This window comes from Oryzias latipes, chromosome 10, assembly GCF_002234675.1.
Source record: "Oryzias latipes chromosome 10, ASM223467v1".
In the NCBI taxonomy this organism is placed as follows: Eukaryota; Metazoa; Chordata; class Actinopteri; order Beloniformes; family Adrianichthyidae; genus Oryzias; species Oryzias latipes.
Genome location: NC_019868.2, coordinates 646,711 through 664,337, shown reverse-complemented (window position 1 = coordinate 664,337; position 17,627 = coordinate 646,711). Strand labels below are relative to the sequence as shown.

General features: G+C 40.8%; 1 protein-coding gene across 1 annotated transcript in view; it reads right to left on the bottom strand.

The window, feature by feature from the left end:
* The window catches only part of fstl5 (follistatin like 5), a gene marked incomplete in the record, with an annotated part of 185,151 nt that overhangs the window by 151,152 nt on the left and 16,372 nt on the right, over positions 1-17,627 (bottom strand). Inside the window, 1 exon segment of the mRNA XM_023959489.1 lies at positions 717-858. Within this exon segment, the coding sequence (XP_023815257.1) occupies positions 717-848 (132 nt within the window).

Genomic DNA, 17,627 nt, shown 5'->3' with positions numbered 1-17,627 from the left:
CCCTGCATGGGGTCCAGTTGTGGTGCACCTTAGTTCCTGACAGTTTAACATTCACACAAATTGTTCTTTGACCATTGGTCGTATTATCAAAGTACAATTTTCTCTCAACTCCAGTTTAGATTTGAAAAATCCAAATCGTTTGGCTCCAAACTAAAGTTGAACTAAAAACTTTTATCTAAATGAACCCCCCAAGTTACTCTAGATGAAAATCCTTTACCCTTGACATTTAATTTGTATACATTCTGGATGAAACAAATTCATGTGTGGTATTGCGGTGCACTTGTCATAAAATATCAACTTTAAAGCAATTCAAACCACTTCAGAGAACTAAAAGAAATTAAAAGCTCTTTAAGAGGCAACGTTGCTTGAATGAAGGTGGCAGGTTCTGCGTGTGGGAGCTGACCTGTTCCACTGACTCAATAAACATTCAATAACTATTTCACTTTAAATGTCAAGACAAGCTCTTCTCTTCCGTCAGGGCTCATCTTCATTTTTGCTCAGCTGTGCCCAGCATTCATTTCATGGATTTGCTCAAGAAGACCCCCTTATGCCTAGGGTGGGTGGGGGGTTAGGGGGGAGGATGACTAAGCATGTCATTTAGAGTCGTCAGATGTGTCAACCAGAGCCTACTGTTATAAACCTCTGTGAAAAATCAAATTCCTGTTGCTATGGACAGAAAATGGGGAAAACAAAGAGGGAAAAAAGGTAATCAATACCTTATGGCGAAATCTCATGATTGCTCGATAGGGCTGTGACCCAAACTGGTCCTTGTTGAGTTTTCCATCGATGCCAAGCACAGCAAGCCCCAACAGGAGCGTTGGCAGCAACCACCGTCTAGCCGTCTTCATTGCTGTTTTCCTGTCAAAAACCAAACACAAGCTGTGATTTTATTTTAGCAACAAACTGGATGGTCAGCCAACAAGTCACTTCTATGAATGCCCTGCTGTAAATACACAAAGCAATTTCCCTCCTGTGGGACTAATAAAGGTCTCCTTATTCTTTTCTGAATTCATCAGGAGCACTCTAATTACTGTGGACCATGAGAAGCCAGCATTGTTGCTGATTTAAAGTGGAGCTATCAACGTGTGTGTCCACCACACTCAGTGATAAGATGAGATCTGCTTCTAAATCAACTGTGAGGAAAATCAGGTTATGGGAAAATCAAGATAAAGAAGACAAAGAGCCGATATTTTAGGACAATTAAAGTGAGTGCTGTGGATTCATTAGTGTGGCTGTCAAAGTCAGGAAACAGTGATGTAGTGAAGAGATAAGCTTAACAGCCAGCTTACACCCTCAAAGATGCAGCCTAAAGTGAAATATAATGACACAAAGACACACACAGTGCTAAAATAACACATTTCAGTTATTCATTATTTAGACCATGGTCCGGGTGAATACTCGATTCTGATTGGCTGCTGGGTGTGGATAAAAAGTGATGATGCACAGGGATAATGCACACCTAACATAGCTTAAATGTTCTGTATCACTGCTCTGGCTTCTTTAAAACAAACTTTAGCTTCATTATCTGGACAAAAACAAGCGGTAAGAGGTGAACTTTCTCTCTGAACTGATGCTTTTTTTTAACATCATGACGATCAGCATAGATATCACTTTCCTTTGTCGCTGCAGCCGAGGTCAGTTCCAGCTAACGGTGCGTTGTCATGTTACCGTGACAACGCGCTGCACCACGTAATAAATAGTCCACTTTTTGTGAAAAAAGCGATCTCAGAAAAAATAACAAGAATTAAGTACTAAAAAACAGATTGAATATTTATTTCTTTTGTAAGTGACCATGGTATAAATGGGTTATTGGCTTTCAAAGTGTGCATTATCAGACGGTTCAGGCCTCCACGGCTTGTGTTAATTTCTCATAATGCACACTTCATCTGCCATTATCCCTGACATACGTTATGAATGATTCTGGCCTTCGCTTAACATGACTGTGAACAGAAAAGGCGTTTAGGTTTGTGAAAGAGAGAGACGGCCTGTCACTGAAGCACATCAGCATCCAGACAGGTGATGTCAGTTCTTTCAAACTGCAAGACACACCTTAACACAAACACACACAAACACACACACGTATCTGTTTCATGCTATAAGCTGCATCTCGTTTTTGACAATGTTTTTGTTTTTTTCTTTAAAACCTGTTTTTCACACACAAAGGAAGCTTGAATCAGTTTTAGTTTTTGACTTTCAGTCAAACACTTAGTCATACTTCCAAACCATGTGAAAAAACGGTTCCTGCTCGTCATGCGTCACTGGAAGGAGACAGCTGACAGCTGGTTAGTGACCCTGTTTTCTTGGTGTCTTGGAAGACAACAAAGGTGCTGACTTGGCAGTCTTGATAGGCCATAGTGTTCACTGGAGGTCACAGGATTGCAGCAGCAGAGCGCCATGTCACTGTGACGGTCAGACAACCAAACAACTCGAGTCATGCAGGAGAACTAAAAAGCTTGAAATCAGCATGTGGCAACAAAACTAGATTAAATGTACACCAATCTGGGATGAGTTAGTCTGGTTTTGAGAGGCTAAAAATGCAAGATGTAATGAACAGTATTGTGTTCTGTTAAACATGTTCATGCCTGGATAAACTGTATTATTTTTGATTTGGTGTGGATGAAAATAAGCCTTTGCTGTTTTTCCTCTGACTTGAATGCAAAAAGAAAAAACAATTCAAAAATAATTCAGGCTTTAGTAAATGTTCATGGTTTAAAATGTGTAAAGCTGAATTTAAGGGAGATCAAGTAGAAAAATGATAAGTCAGCTTTTGTTTTAGTAATGAGTAAGCTGGTCAGAACAGTCCAATCAAAAAGGAAGCAGAGACACTAAAGCGAGAATTCATTTCACCAAAATAAAAACAAAAACAAATTGTGTAGTACAGGGAAACCGTTGGATCACAGTACGGTATAAAGCATGTTGAGGCACTTTGCATGATGTTCATGTTGTACACATTGTATTTTAGAGACAGCTTTGCTGTAACTGTGCAGGGCCAGTTAATTAGCCAGCTGAAGTTGTCAAAATCTGCTTCTCTGCTTTTTTTCTTTCTTTTAGCTCATTTAAAAAGGAAACCAATTAAAAGATTTTCAAAAACGTGAAATATTTTGATACTTGAAAACAGTCTCTGGGTTTCATGATTCACTGTTTTTGACTCACTATAAGGCAAACTAAACGGCAGTTCAGTCCTGAAGTGAACAAAGTGCTGTGTGTTGTCAGGTAGACAGAAACATGAACAGATCAGCAATTTCCTTATTCTCTGCAAGAGCAGGATGCACAGCCAGAACCTTCTTTGCAGCACCCACCCAGTGGATTGGACCCCCCCTCATACCCACACACACACCCACACACAGTACAGTATGGTTCGGGCAGTACAGTATGGTTCGGTTTAGAATGGTCCAGGCAATTCAGGAGAGTGTTTCTACTCAATGTTGGCCCATCACAGAGCATGTGGGGTGAGGCTAACAACATTAAGAGAGGTCATCCAGCTGCTCATATCCTTCCACTTATCACCATCCCCTCAGCTCATCAATGCTATCCGCTGACTTACTCCATTCTAAATGGTATTTGTTGGAAGACCAGCAAGCAGGGCGTTACAATATTAAATTCTACTGATGACAAAAGCATGTATCAGCGTCTCCATTTTAACAAGAGAGAGTAGTGGGCGGACTCTAGCCAGATTTCTAAGATGATAAAAATAGTTTTAACCACCTGCTTAATATGGGGGATAAAAGTTAGCTCAGAGTCAAAAACAGCACCCAGATTTCTAACCGCGTCTAAATAATCTAATGAAAATTCTTTTAGTTTAAAAAACTGTTTCTCTCTGGCTTCACGAACAATAACTAAAATTTCCATTTTTTTCCTGGTTGAACTGCAAAAAAATGGTTTGCCATCCATGATTTGACATCAAATTTACAGTTAAAAAGTACTTCTATTAGTCTTGTGTCATCCTTAACAACTCTGTCTCAGTACTGTGGTTCGTTCTAAAATCAGACTGGTTTATCTCAAAAATGTTGTTTTGTGAGAGAAACTCATTCAGTTGAATAAAAACAAGTTTTTCTAAAACCTGAAAATGGTCTGTTGGACGCTGTTCTTTCAAAAAAATACAAATCTGAATTGGTTTTCTTTAGTAAGGGTTTCACCACCAGAGTTTTAAAGGCAGCAGAAAGGAGTTCATGATCATTTAAATCTCACTCTAAAAAAACAGTAAAAAGATTTAAAAAGTGATGTAGGGATGGAATCTAAACAGCAGGTTGTTGGAATAATTTAGGAAAAAACTAAACCAAGTGTTGCACCTTCAACCAGGTCAAAACTGTCCAGTGCTTCCTCAGGTAAGATCAAGACATCATTACCAATAAAAAGGCTTTTCTGTTCATTTATGATGTTAGTTCTGACTGAATCCATCTTGCTCCTGAAGTGGTCTGCAAAGTCCTCACACAATGAGGCGGATGCTGGCCTTGTGTTTTTACTCACATTAATGTTGGTCACCAACTCCGTTGTGGTGAAGGGGACCCTGGGATTATTTTTATTTTCAGAGATAATCTGAATTGTTTCTCATTCTTCAGCACATTCTGTCACTTGAACCTGCAGTCATGGTTTTAATCTGAACAAACTATTTGCTTTTATAAAGGAAAAGTCATGTCAGGTCAGCTAACCCTGTCTCAGTAGATGTTGATTAGCTGGATGGAATCAGTCCAGTTTCTGATTGACTGAACACACCTGATCCAGGAGAGCAGCAACTGCTGAAGCAGGGTTAGCTGCACAACAAGCAGGGCTATAGATTAGATGAAAGAAAGATGTTGTCATGTGACTTTGTACTGGGCTGATCTTTGATCGCATCAGATCTTTGCTTTCATTTCATAATCCTGGATGTATTCATCTATGAAGATTTGAACATTAAGAGGTTAAACAAGACAGAAAAGTGGATTAAATGCATAAGGAGGAGTTAGTTAAGTGAACCAGGTAACATATGGTTTTGTTGTTGTACAATGGTGTTTTTTTATTTAATAGAAGCTTATATATTCCTGTATAAAGGCATCTAATGATTTCTTGGTGAGATGTGCCTGGTTTTTTTTTTAGGTGCAACAATTCAAAGGTCAGAAGTTTCCTTTTACTTTGGTTCTTTGATTGCCTGATTGACTCAGCTACACACAGGTAAGGACTATCAGGCCAAAGTGACAATGTCAAAACGCGGTCAAATGAAATATCATCATATGACAAAAATCCCTGTAAGGTCTACAAACTCACAGAGCAAAATATTTTTAATTATTGCTTTAACCATTCTTGGAAATAGAAGCTTTTACTTTTGAAGTCAAGCCATTGCTGACAATAAAAAAACAAGGTGGAATTGTATTTGTTGAAGGTCAGCTCAGTATAGACCAAAACAAATGTACTCAGACCGCTTGAGTACACTTGCTGTCATTACACATTTTTTTAAAGCTCATGTGGCTGCCCCCCCCCCACCCCAGGAGAACATACTGGTACTTTACAGAGATAGTTTCTGGTCTAAATGAGGCCCTCCTGTACAGCAGAGAAATGGGATTGCAGCAGGGGAACGTGGGACTGTTTCATCTTGCAAAGATGCTCCCAGTCTGATCTGTGAAGCAATCACCTCCTGCAGGGAATGTTTAGAATGATCCAAAACAGTCAGTGGGTCAGTGTCGGGGAACTACAGTCAGAAAAGAAACTGCTGAGCTTTGCTGCCCCTACCCTGGCCCCCCAAGCATCTACTTATGCACACTCAGCTGTAGTTCCATGTACACATTTGGTTAGACACAATTCCACACATTATGTCTAAGATATCTGGAAAATACTGGAGCATCTGCTGCATGTTTGCTGCCAGAGCATCCGGGCTCACCATGTCTTATTTGGCAGAGTTTTCACAGCTCGTCTCACACGGTCTACACCTTCACTCATACTTCCCCAGCAGCACTGCCTACTGATGAAAGTCTCCTTCAAGTTCAAAGCACAGCCCAAACCACAGGAAACACTCTCTCCCTGAGGAGGGGGCTCCCTATTGGTCCTTGGACTGCATTTAGAAAAGGTAAAAAGCCTATGGCAGTGTCTCAAGCAGAGCAATTTCTTACATCACAGCAAGCTAAGGATGCTCTGAATGTCATACATTCCTAATCAATGTATCAGCCAGCATTTACACAAAGATCCAGTGAGCTGTCTTTGTGATTCATTTTCACACATTCCTCTTAGCTTCAGACCGCTTTGTTGCTATTTTGGTGTATCAGAGGAGCATTATCTACCTCCATTATGAACACATTTAGGATCTGCATGATGCTAAAAGCATATCAGGTGTCAGGAAGACGTGGTGGGAATGATTTGCCTGCATGGGGTGAAAACATATTTGGCCTTGGCTTTCTGCAGGATTATTCAGAAAATCCTCTCAAAACAGACTACAATTTCTTCAGCTGCATCTGCAGACAGTGAGTCACTTACCAAATGGTAAAGTCAGTTCAGAAGAAAGGACAGCATCTGCTTGGAGGCTGGCCTTCCTCTTGAATGTGAGCACATTTTTTTTCAGGCCAGCAAATTAAAAAAAAACAACAAACAGCTAAGAATTTGGGGTTTAGTAGTCAAAATCTTACGTGCAGCAGAAAAAACGACCCCTCCCCTTTCTGAGCAGCACACGAACTGGTGATAAGTTTAAATGAGGGAGTGAGTGTTTGCTATTTTTCTGCAGACACAAAGTTCCTGATTTATTAGGGGTGTATCAAGATTGGGAAAACTCTTGTTTTGGACCCAGTCTACTTAACTTGGTTCGGATCTAGTCCTGGACCTTGCGTTTGGTCTGTCATACTCCCGTCACGGGGAACTTTCCTGTTTCAGACTAAAGTTTGTAAACAAAACCATGTTACTAAAGATCTCTTCACTCATCGGAAAGGAATTATGAGGGCGGGGGCAAGAAACTAAAGGCAGACAGTAACAATTAAACTGTTGGACCCTTTTTCCTGCAATGACAGGCACAAAACCATCCATCCATCCATTTATCCCCTACAGGGTCACAGGGCTGCTGGAGCCTAAACTGTTGGGTGAAGGCAGGGGTCTCCCTGGACAGGTCCCCAGCCTGTCGCAGGGCCCGGGCACAAACCATAGTATTTACTATTGTATTTAAATAAGGATTGCCCTTTGGATGCCACCGGCTTTTAGAGAGGCTTCCCTCTTGGAGGGTTTTAAATCTAAACTGTTCCTCCAGCACCATGCTTTAGTATTTGCTGACCTTTAAGTATGTTTTTAATTGTTTTTTAATTGTTTTGATCCTTTTTATGTTCTGGATTTGGATTTGGAATTGTGTACAGCACTTTGGGCCTCCTTGGCTGAGGGAGAAACGAATAAATGAAAAAGAAAGAAATGCCTTATGGATTGCTGACAAAAGATTGGTGACGGCTGTCGACCGCTGCCCCAAAGCACAGCGGCCGGGGCTTGGAGAGGAGGACGAGTGCAGGACGGCAGAGCAGAGGAGCTGCTTGTGCACAAAACAAACATTCAATGGTAAAATGTGACGTTGGAAAAAAGGGGGAAATGAAAAGACATTATAAATGTCATCTTCAGTTACCATGAGCGGTTTCATTTCTGTCTTCAGCCATTGTACTGTAGAGGTGGATATGTGACAGGCCATGTCTATAGAAGCTTTGCCTCAGGCTTTCTAAAGTATTTACAGGAGCAGAAGAGATGCTCTGACTTTGTCCCCTCTCCCAGCATCAACGTTTCCTCCTTGAAACAATGACTGCAGTCATTTGTACACAAAGCTGTGCTAGTTTGTCAATGTTCTTCAAACATGCTAAATGTAAAGAAAAAATGTGCTAAATGTTTCATTTTGCATTTCTCCCTCAGTTTTATTGTGCACTCAGCTAGAAACTCCTATATTGCATATTCATCAGTGCACTGCATACAAATGGATTTTACAAAAGTTACCGTATGAGAGACACAATTACATGCATCTTGTTTTTACATTCATTTTCATATTTGCTCTAGTTTTTATAAATGCAAACCTTTGGAGAAACTCGGGTCCAAACAGTGACTTCCTCTGTCTTTCACAGGGAGAAGGCACAAAAATCTACAGTATTTTGGTTTGTGAAACATGTGCTGCAAAATGACAAACAGGACATTTTCTGCAAGCCGATATGCAAAACAGTTAAACGCAGAACAGTTCCTATATTGTTAAGAGACCTTCAAAAAGCTTTTATTAAAAGCTTTACATCCCCCACACCCCCAACTTGCAGCAATAATCCCAATACTTTTCCTCCAAACTTCACGGCCAATATAATAAGCACACCCACCCTACCTTCTCTTAAGTGCATGAATGTGCACTAAAACACAAATATGACAAACAAAAGAGTTCACCCACTTCCAACCTTATGAATGTAATAAAGCAGATTTTGACTGTCAGCGGTGATATGTAGGATTGGTAGGATCTGGTTCACATCAGTGTCTAGAGAAGTAAAAATCTAATTTGTGACAGAATCCCAATTAAACAAAGTATTTTCTTCATAAATGATCCATTGACGGTTGTAAAGGATTCAGTCAAGAAGGTTAGATGTTTGTGTGTCAGATTTATTTCACAAAACAATCAAATGTGGCTTTAACCAAAAACAAAATGCACAAAACTTTGAACAACTTCTAAACAGCTTCATGCAACAACAGCAAATGAGATTCAGAGAAACACAAGGATGAGGGCACCTAGATAGGAAACCAAGGACTTTATGTTCCCACCAAACCACTGTGAAAGACCATAATGAAGATCACGTACCACTGCTGACCACACATTCACACAAAAGCCAAACAAAACAAATGCAGGGAGGATGTGGAGAGGAACGGCTTAAAGGGGAGCAGAGGGAGAACTGTGGAGGCAATCAAGAAACACCAGCAGCTGTGGTGATTGCAAACTAAATGCAGCTGTGGACATGAAAGAGGACAACAGAAGGAAGGCTTTAAGAACACACCCAACCAAAAAGAAGAAAGATAAAGCACACAACATCTCAATGATTATACACAAGAAGGAATATTATAACTAATAAAATAGTTATAGTTTTATTATTGTTATTATTATTATTGTTGTTGTTGTTGTTGCTGTTATTATTATTGAATCCAGATTATAAGGCCACCAAAAAAGGTTTTTATATGGAGAAAAAAAACTTATTTTTTTCATAATTATTTGGATTAGTAAGTTTCCATGTTGCAGGGCTGCACACTGTCATTAGCATCTCGCATCGAAAGGCCCTGGGGCCTGTTTCAGAAAGGAGGTTAAGTGTAAACTCTGAGTGCGTTAACCCTGAAATCAGGGAAACCCTGGGTTTTCTGTTTCAGAATGGGAGGTTTGTTAAACCAGAGAAAGCAGAGTAAGTCAAACCCGTTTCTGAAAGAGAGGTAACTTATACTCGGAGTCAGTATCCATGGTTACTTATGCTGTGAACCTAACCTGGTCGGGAGCAGGTTTTATTCTCCAAACTCAAAGTTTCTGCCGGTCCCCTCCCCTTTTTAAAGACGAAGCGGTATTTTTCGCTTTAACCTTCATTGCCCACATGTCCGTCACACAGACAGAGACGGTCTAAGTGACAAGAATGGCTTGTCCTTTTTTGGAGGACCCAATAGACGAGGAGGCTGCATTAATTCCTAGAGAATTACATTTACCTCGTACGAGGATTTTGAGAAGACTCGATTTCTTTTTCATTTTTAGCTGCTGCCATGTTCTTTTAATTCTTGCAGGATTGCATCTACGTGAAAATGAAATCAGGGACATTGAATTAGATTAATGTAACAATTACTTTTAGGAAACACAATTTGCTAAAACTGCTTACTTTCTTAATCCCGTATAAACCTATACCACTTGATCAATACAAGGGTAGTGTTGCAGTGTGTGTGTGCTGAGCGGGGTGCGATCCACGAGAGACAAGGGGAGGGGCGATTGCAGGTGCAGATGGGGGGGGGGGGTGAGCAAGGAGCGGAGGTGTGTGCGTGGAATATATTGTGTGTTCGGAGGACGGAGCACTTAGTTAAATAAAGGGAAGGTGTCATTCCCAGAATAACTGTTTTGGAGTCATTCTTAATCCGCTCTGGAGGTTGAGGGTTTCCAACGGGAAGTGAACCCCGAATGAGAATTCCCTTCGGCCCTGAAGGAAATCTCCGCTGCGCTTCTGACCACTGTCGGTCGGAAAGACGAGAGAAAAGAAAGGAGAAGTCTTCGCGCAGCGAAAGGTTCAACAGTAGACAAAAGTTCACTTTTAAAATCACAATTGCATGTATTAATATTAAACTGACCAACGTTTGCAAGAGGGGAAGGTTAACAAAAAGTCCTCTAAACATTACCGACGTCAAATGCATTTTCCCCCAGATTGGTTCTGTACACTATGCAGCATTTCATGCATTTACACCAGGAATGACACTTCAAAAGGACACCTAAATATCGCCATTTTTTATTTCACTCCTTACGCTATTTAAAAAATTATTACAGTCAATATTTTATAACAATGATTTAAATACAAACTTGCGCATTAACTTGAGCAGCTATGTTTTCCACGCTAACTGTCTCTGTTTTGCAGATGCAGCGGTGTTGCTTTTCTTCTGGAATATGTGCTCATATTCACTGTAACTCTGCAGCAGCACGTCAAGTTCAGCTGGCGAAAAATACGCAGACCTCTTTTTTTCACGGTTGCCATGGTGACTCGTGATATCTGCGCTCCATTGATAATGGCTTCTTATAGTCACGGTGCTCACGCTCACCTCCGAATCAGTCCACTCAGAGTTGATTGACCTAACTCCGATCAGCTTCTCTGAAACAGAAAACTCAGAGTTGTTAATCTCCCGATTGACCAACTCAGAGTTCAAGTTCAACCTCAGAGTTGGTTGAACCTCCTTTCTGAAACAGGCCCCTGGTTCTTTCTGTGTGGAGTTTGCATGGACTCTTTGTTCATGTATGGGGTTTCTCCAGGGACTCAGGCTTCCTCCTACACTCCACATACCCCATGACCCCAAAAATTATCCATAGGGTTCTGACGGATGGATGGAGGGAGGGAGGGAGGGAGGGATGGATGGATGGATGAATGGACTTTAATTTCTAGGAAAATACAGCGTACACATCCGGATCAGTTTGGACGTCCCCTTCAAACAGAAAATTCCTGAATGAATGTGTACGGTTTTCCTCCACTGTCTACCTTCCTTTATCACAGTATTATTTGCTTTAAAGGGGAGAAGTCAAACACATGGTTTGACTTTCAAAGGAGGAGAAATGTTGAGGATGCACATAAACGAGATTTCTGGATGGCAGAGCAAATTTTTAGAGATTGGACCATTTTAGCACTTTACAGCCTTCATCCTTATAGTCTGCAATGAAGCGTAAGTACTGTGCTCATCTGTTGGCTGCCAGGTGAAAACGTCATAATCGCTGTTGTATACCTTTACCATTTTGACTGAGGTTTGCCAGGGATATCTTGTCTGTTAAATAATCTGGCACACACGGTTACATTTCTCACCACTGAAGTTGCATTTAGGAAGTTTATACAATTATGTTCCTTTTCATTTGCTCAGACTGTCCCCTGCACCATAACTGTTCAGTCCCTTGGTTTATTGCAAGCTGTTGCAGCAGCTGGAAACATAAAATGCATTAGCTCTTGAGTGGCAGAGAATTCTTTTACTTGTAGAAAATCGCAGTAAACCTGGTGCTTCAGGCGATGAAAGTTAAAGTTCCTCTCAGTAGGATTTTGTAAATGACATTTCTGTGCTATCACGGCAAAGCAAAGTCCCTTTCAGCTGGAGCACATCGGCTCAGAAGATTTCAGAAAGTGCTGAAGGTCAGGAATAGCAGAACTGTCCAAGCTGTTAAAAACTGTCCTTATTAAAATGTTGAAAGTGCAGTTCTTCTGGAATGATTTCATCTCAGCTTCATGGACACTCATGGAGTTTATGCTGAGTTGTTTTGATGTGATTCTAAAGAAAATATGGTGCAAATAAAGCTATTGCTTTGTTCTCTAGAAGTTGCAGCGTCCTGCTTCAACAAGAAATCCCCAGCTTCCAAAAACCAGAACATAACTTCATTATAGCTGTCCTACTGGATCGAAACAAATCCTGTATTGATTTTGAGTCCTGACATGACATCTCATCTTTGAGGCTGGATGCCCCCATGACAAAACCATCATTGTGTAATCAGCAGCCATTCATCTCCAATGACACAGCAACAGATGTTTTTGGTGAGGGGGTGGATGTATGCCGTCTTTTTCCAGAGCGTGAATTCTTCTGCAGCTTCCCAGCTGTGCTGCATCTGCTGACATGAATCCTGTACTCTTTATTTTTAGTTTTTTTAATTTTCATTTTCAAAAGAGATAACTGTGCTCAATCATTCTTGTTCATATTCCTACATTGAGACACTCTTAAATGAATGTTGGATAAATTTACTCTAACAGAATTTTTTTTTCTAAAATAAGGACAAGACCAGAAGATCTGTCTATGATGATGATACTGTTTTCATGCTACATTATCTAACCCCAACTTTCCATAAAAACACACATCTGAGAGGCGCAGATGGATAAAATGCTAATAAATACTATATTGTTTTTGTGATGTCTACAGTTTAAAAAGCCAAAATGTCAGAACAATGTGTGAGGAAAATTTGAAAGGAGCTCCAAAAAAAACACATTAGAAGTCTTCTTTTTTTCTCTCTTTTTTTTTATCCAAAAAGCAATTTTCAGACAAGGAAGATTGTCTTTGTGCAGCTTAAATTGATTTCAAATTGTTGGGCCACATATAGATAGACTGAGGCTAACACTTGGCACGACCTTAATCATCTCTCAAACATTTTGGATCAAGTCCAAATAGGAGGCACTTCCATATCCACCAAGATATATCAAATATGACCAGCTCTGTTAATTGACTAATTCATTATGCTAATTAATGCACTAATTTGTGTAGATCTCAGGTGAGTTATCCTGTTCTCATGTCATTTGTCGACGCTGATACCATCTCTCTTCAGCAGGGGGGAATTCTCTGTTTTGCAGAATATTTAAACATGAAATGTATGAAACAGATTTTCCTGCAATAACATGCAAATGTATGCATTCATGATTTAAAAATTCTAATTACATCATCCAATTATCTGCAACACTAATATGAAGCAGAAGGCGGTAGAAAATTCTTTGCTCGTGTATTTTTACAAAACGTTCACAGCCCCCCCACCCCACCCACAAACACACACACAATACTAGGAGCATGAATATGTATTCTTTAATAACTGAGCAGTCAGGATAATCTGTGCTTTCTTGATGAATTTAATATCATCACACAGACACAAAAACAAAACGCGGCTCTGCTTTCAGCCATGAAAATCACTGCTTCCATTAAATCATTTTTATTTTTGCTCTTCCAATTCTCAGACAGCTCCGGTTTTTCACCGCTAGAGATCTCACACTGCCGTACAACAAGGTGTACAGAGAGCTCTGAGAGTTGCTCTTTGTTTTTCCACTCAGTCCCACCAGGAAGCTTTCTGCTGCAGACACGGACTGCAGTGGACCACAGCGCTGCCAGGCAAACACAGGCGTTGGAGCCAAACATCCCAGCTGCACAGCAAGAGCTCTAAATGTGACCGACTTCACAGTCATTCATTTAGTGTGACGTTCATGAATGTGATACAATTCTGCCCCCGACAGAGCCGATGGTGTTGAAGGATGTTGGAGGGAAGAGACGAGCATGTTTGGATTAGAAGGATGGCAGAAGCATACGAGACGTGACACATGCTGCAGCTTCATCACATGCTGCTGAGCTCTGGGGGACATTCTTCTGGCTGCTGAGTGACGTGAAGACGAGGACTTTGCTTGTTCAGGAGACTCTTCGGTGTGATTGTGTAGTGAAGCATCTGGTTGATTTCATGCTCGCTGAACTTCACCTTGAAAAGTTTACTTCCAGGTTCAGACACACAATAAACAAGTAATCAAACACAGCCGTTTTTCTGTCTTTGTTTTTTTTTGTTTATGTTATAACTACCTCTCTGCAGAAATTTCTATTGCACATTTTGTTCTTTTGCAGATTGTACTTTGTAAATTGTGCTCTTCATTTTGTTAAATTATTTTATTTTATTATTATATTATTGTTTGCACTGAATAGTGAGCGGCTTTAATTTCACTGCATGCGTGTGTGATGCGAATTGTACATGTGTACAGTGACAATAAAGGCATTCTATTCTATTCTATTCTATTCTAAACTGGCAGCCAATGTACTGCTGTGGTGCATCTTCATAGTAAAACCTTTAGATAATTTGAGACTACAACAACATACATGAAGCATCTGCTTCTACAGCAACAAGGAGAGTTAATCTCACATTTGTTTATTAGAAAGAATGCGTAAAACTGGACAAAGAGCCTCTAACACTAACTTTAAGGGTTTTTTTGGGAAAAAAAAAGTCCTGAAAAAAAGGTTGACGATTAATTTTGAACAAACTTGCACTGTGACCGGAGAAATTGAAAATGTTGTGAGGATTCTGCGCTTTAGCTTGGTTTTTCAGTTGTGCTCTTGGTTGTGGTCGTGTTCTGTTTACCCTCCGTCAGTCCCACCAGCTTTAGGTTGCTAATCGTTCACAGCTGTTTTGATTAGTCCTAATGATCCTCAGTGGATTTTAGGGTCTTTTCAGTTCTTTATTGGCAGCTCATCTGTTCTGTTTGACACCAGTTTTGTCTCGCTATAGTTCTTGTCATGTTGAAGTTTGTTCATTAAATGGTTACGTTTCTCTCCTTCATCTTCAATCTCAATCTCTGATCAAGATTGAGAAAAAATGAACTTTCATTAAGTGGTTGGACTTATTGCTTCTGGCAACACTTAATACTTTGTTATTTTCTTCTATGTTCATATTTTTCTAATCTCTTTCACTCACTGTTTCATTTATTAGCCTATTGAAACTAATATAAATGCCCCCCCATGTTTCAGTAGCTGCGTTTACATGGAAAAAGTAATCGGAAAGAACGCCTGATCAGAAGCAAAATGTCTCATGTAAACACGCCGTTTGGAATACTCTGTCCCGATCAGACTCGTTCAGATCAATATTTCTTTCCGATGGAGATAGGTGGGTTATGCCGATTGTTGATCCAATCGTTGTTAATGTAAACGGTTCATTCCTATCGTTTGTCACTACTGCTCTGGTATAACGTCACGCATAGACGGATGGTTCGCTCCAGAGAAAGCTTTGGAGCTCAAACAGGACTAACCGGCTGCTCCACGGACGCCCGGTGCGAAGCGCAGACGCCTCTGCACTCCAGCCTCGCCCCTCCCTTCCTATATTCTCTGAAACCCCTCGTGAGGAGGGGCGCTTCGTGCCCTTGACGGACCCTGCGCGGTCCGGGCGCGGCTGCCGGTGGACGGAGCGAACCGTGTCTCTGAGCACAGCAGCCAGACTTATAGCTTTGTGTTTGAGGTGAGGGGAGGATGCTTTGTTATGTGTGGGAGGCTTCGGACTGCCATCTGTCCCACAGCTCTATGTGAACGAGCAGCCGAATTCAGGACAACCATATCTCCATCTCACATCGGCTTTGGGGCGGTGTGTGAGCTTTTCAAAGCAGAAATGCTGCTCAGTCCTTAGAAACCGTTCAAACAATCACGATTCAATGATTGAAATCATTGAAGAAAAAAGCTCCAGAGCACTGTCTAGTGGGTCTAGATGACCCAACTCCCAATGTTAAAGTGCCTAGGATAGCACAAGGGTTATACAGAACTGCGCATGTGCAAATGATTTATTCCGACTGAAAGGTTTGTTCTAATCGGAAAAAGTTTTTCTGATCCCATGTACACGGTTGAATTCTAATTCCACCATTGATCTGATCAAGATATTTTGCACATGTAACCACGGCTATTGATGAGCACTAACGCCAGAAACTAGTTGGTTCAAATAAAAAGAACTCATGGCTGAACATAATGGTTTTAGGAAAACTTCATTTTGTGTCCATTAAAGGTTTATTTTTCAGATCTTGGTTTGGACTGCAGTTCACACAGGAAACAGCATATTTGAGAAGTGCACATCCAAACATAAACCAATCTTTCATTTAGTGAATCAAAGGGCATCTGCCCTCACTCCCAAATATTCTGGCCCCTGTTGCACATTTGATAAACTGCTGGTTTCAAAAAACTAAAGGTTTTAACAGTGTTGTAAATTTTTATTAAAGCCCCATAAAAAAGGTTCTCATTCAGAAGCCATCAGTGAGCGCAGGATACCCACATTTGCTGCATAAACTAGTTGAAAGGGGCTTGAAAGCAGCATCTCTGTCAGCGTGCAGCCCTCTGCATGGACCCTAGAGAACGGCACCAATCCAAATCCCCCTTATTAAACAGCAGCTCCAAGTGCAGAGGGGAATGCAGCAGCGCATCCCAGCAGATGACAGATGAAGCAGCAGATAGACTCTTGTGTACATTTGATGGCTGCATGTTGCGATGAGATCATTCATTAGCCCCCGTCCATTTTATGGAGCTATTATCAGTTTAATTCAGAAGAAATCCAAACACATCAAATGTGATGGTGGAGAGCTTTAAACCTTTGCCCTTGTATTGTGTGTCTGCAGCGCATGACTGTCAGAGCTCACCTCTGAAGGAGGAACGTCACATGTTCTGACAGGGACTGTTTACTGCGTTACATGTGTGTGATTACATAATGTCTGAATGGGGCTCTGCCTGTACTTCTGCCAGTCATTCATTTTCACATCTGAACCACTAATTAAGGTTTGATATATGCAGCCTGCAACAATTAGGGTCACATAAACAGATTGTATTTTGCATGTGTGGAATTTTTAGTAAAAGTGGGAGTTTGTGAGCCAGCAGGGATGGAAATAAGGGATGAGGAAAGCTGTTTCTCTGTGCTTATTGCAACCCCAAAGCCTGAAAGCTGAATCACTTTCAAAAGTTAATCTGCTACAAATCCTGGCAGGCAATTCAAGTCTAGGCAGAGGAACTCCTGAAATTAAATGTGGAATTGAAATGATTGCTGTGCACGGAAAAGTTGGAGTTTCACAAGGTTTCAGCACACAAGCACGTCTCATTTTTGTTTGTTTGGGGGGGGGCAGCTTCTTCAGCTTCAATAAAATATTTTGAATATGATATTCTGCTGGCCCTCCTTTGGTGACTATGTAACCTGTGAGATGGGAGAACACAGGAAAAATGAGGGATGTGATGAAGGTAACCTGAGTTCAGCTGGTCACTCCAGTGGAAATGAGCCTCTGGCTTGTTTGTAATTCAGCAGCCTGCTTTGTTCCCAGCATGACTCTTCATGCTTTGTGTTATGGACTTAATTGTGACTCTGGAATAAACTGAAACATTACTATGCAAGCTGAGACATTCAACAGACAATGTACAGACAATGCCTCTTGTGTCTGTAACAGCCTGCTACACTTCTGTCTGGATCTATTTACAGACAGTTCATGTTTCTCATGTTCATGTTAAAAGACCACTGGGAATGCTTTGAAAATAGATCAAAATGTAATTGGAATGGGACCTCCAAAGTGCAGACTTTTAATCCTAACAGCCTTTTTCTTTCCTAAATTATTGTTGTTTGGGGAAATAAATCATCAACCTCTTCTCTTCCCTTGCATCCCTGCTTTACTCTCCACAACAGCTCAGAAACCTGTTAAGTGCCACCACATGAATGGTTGTCACAGTTCACAAAC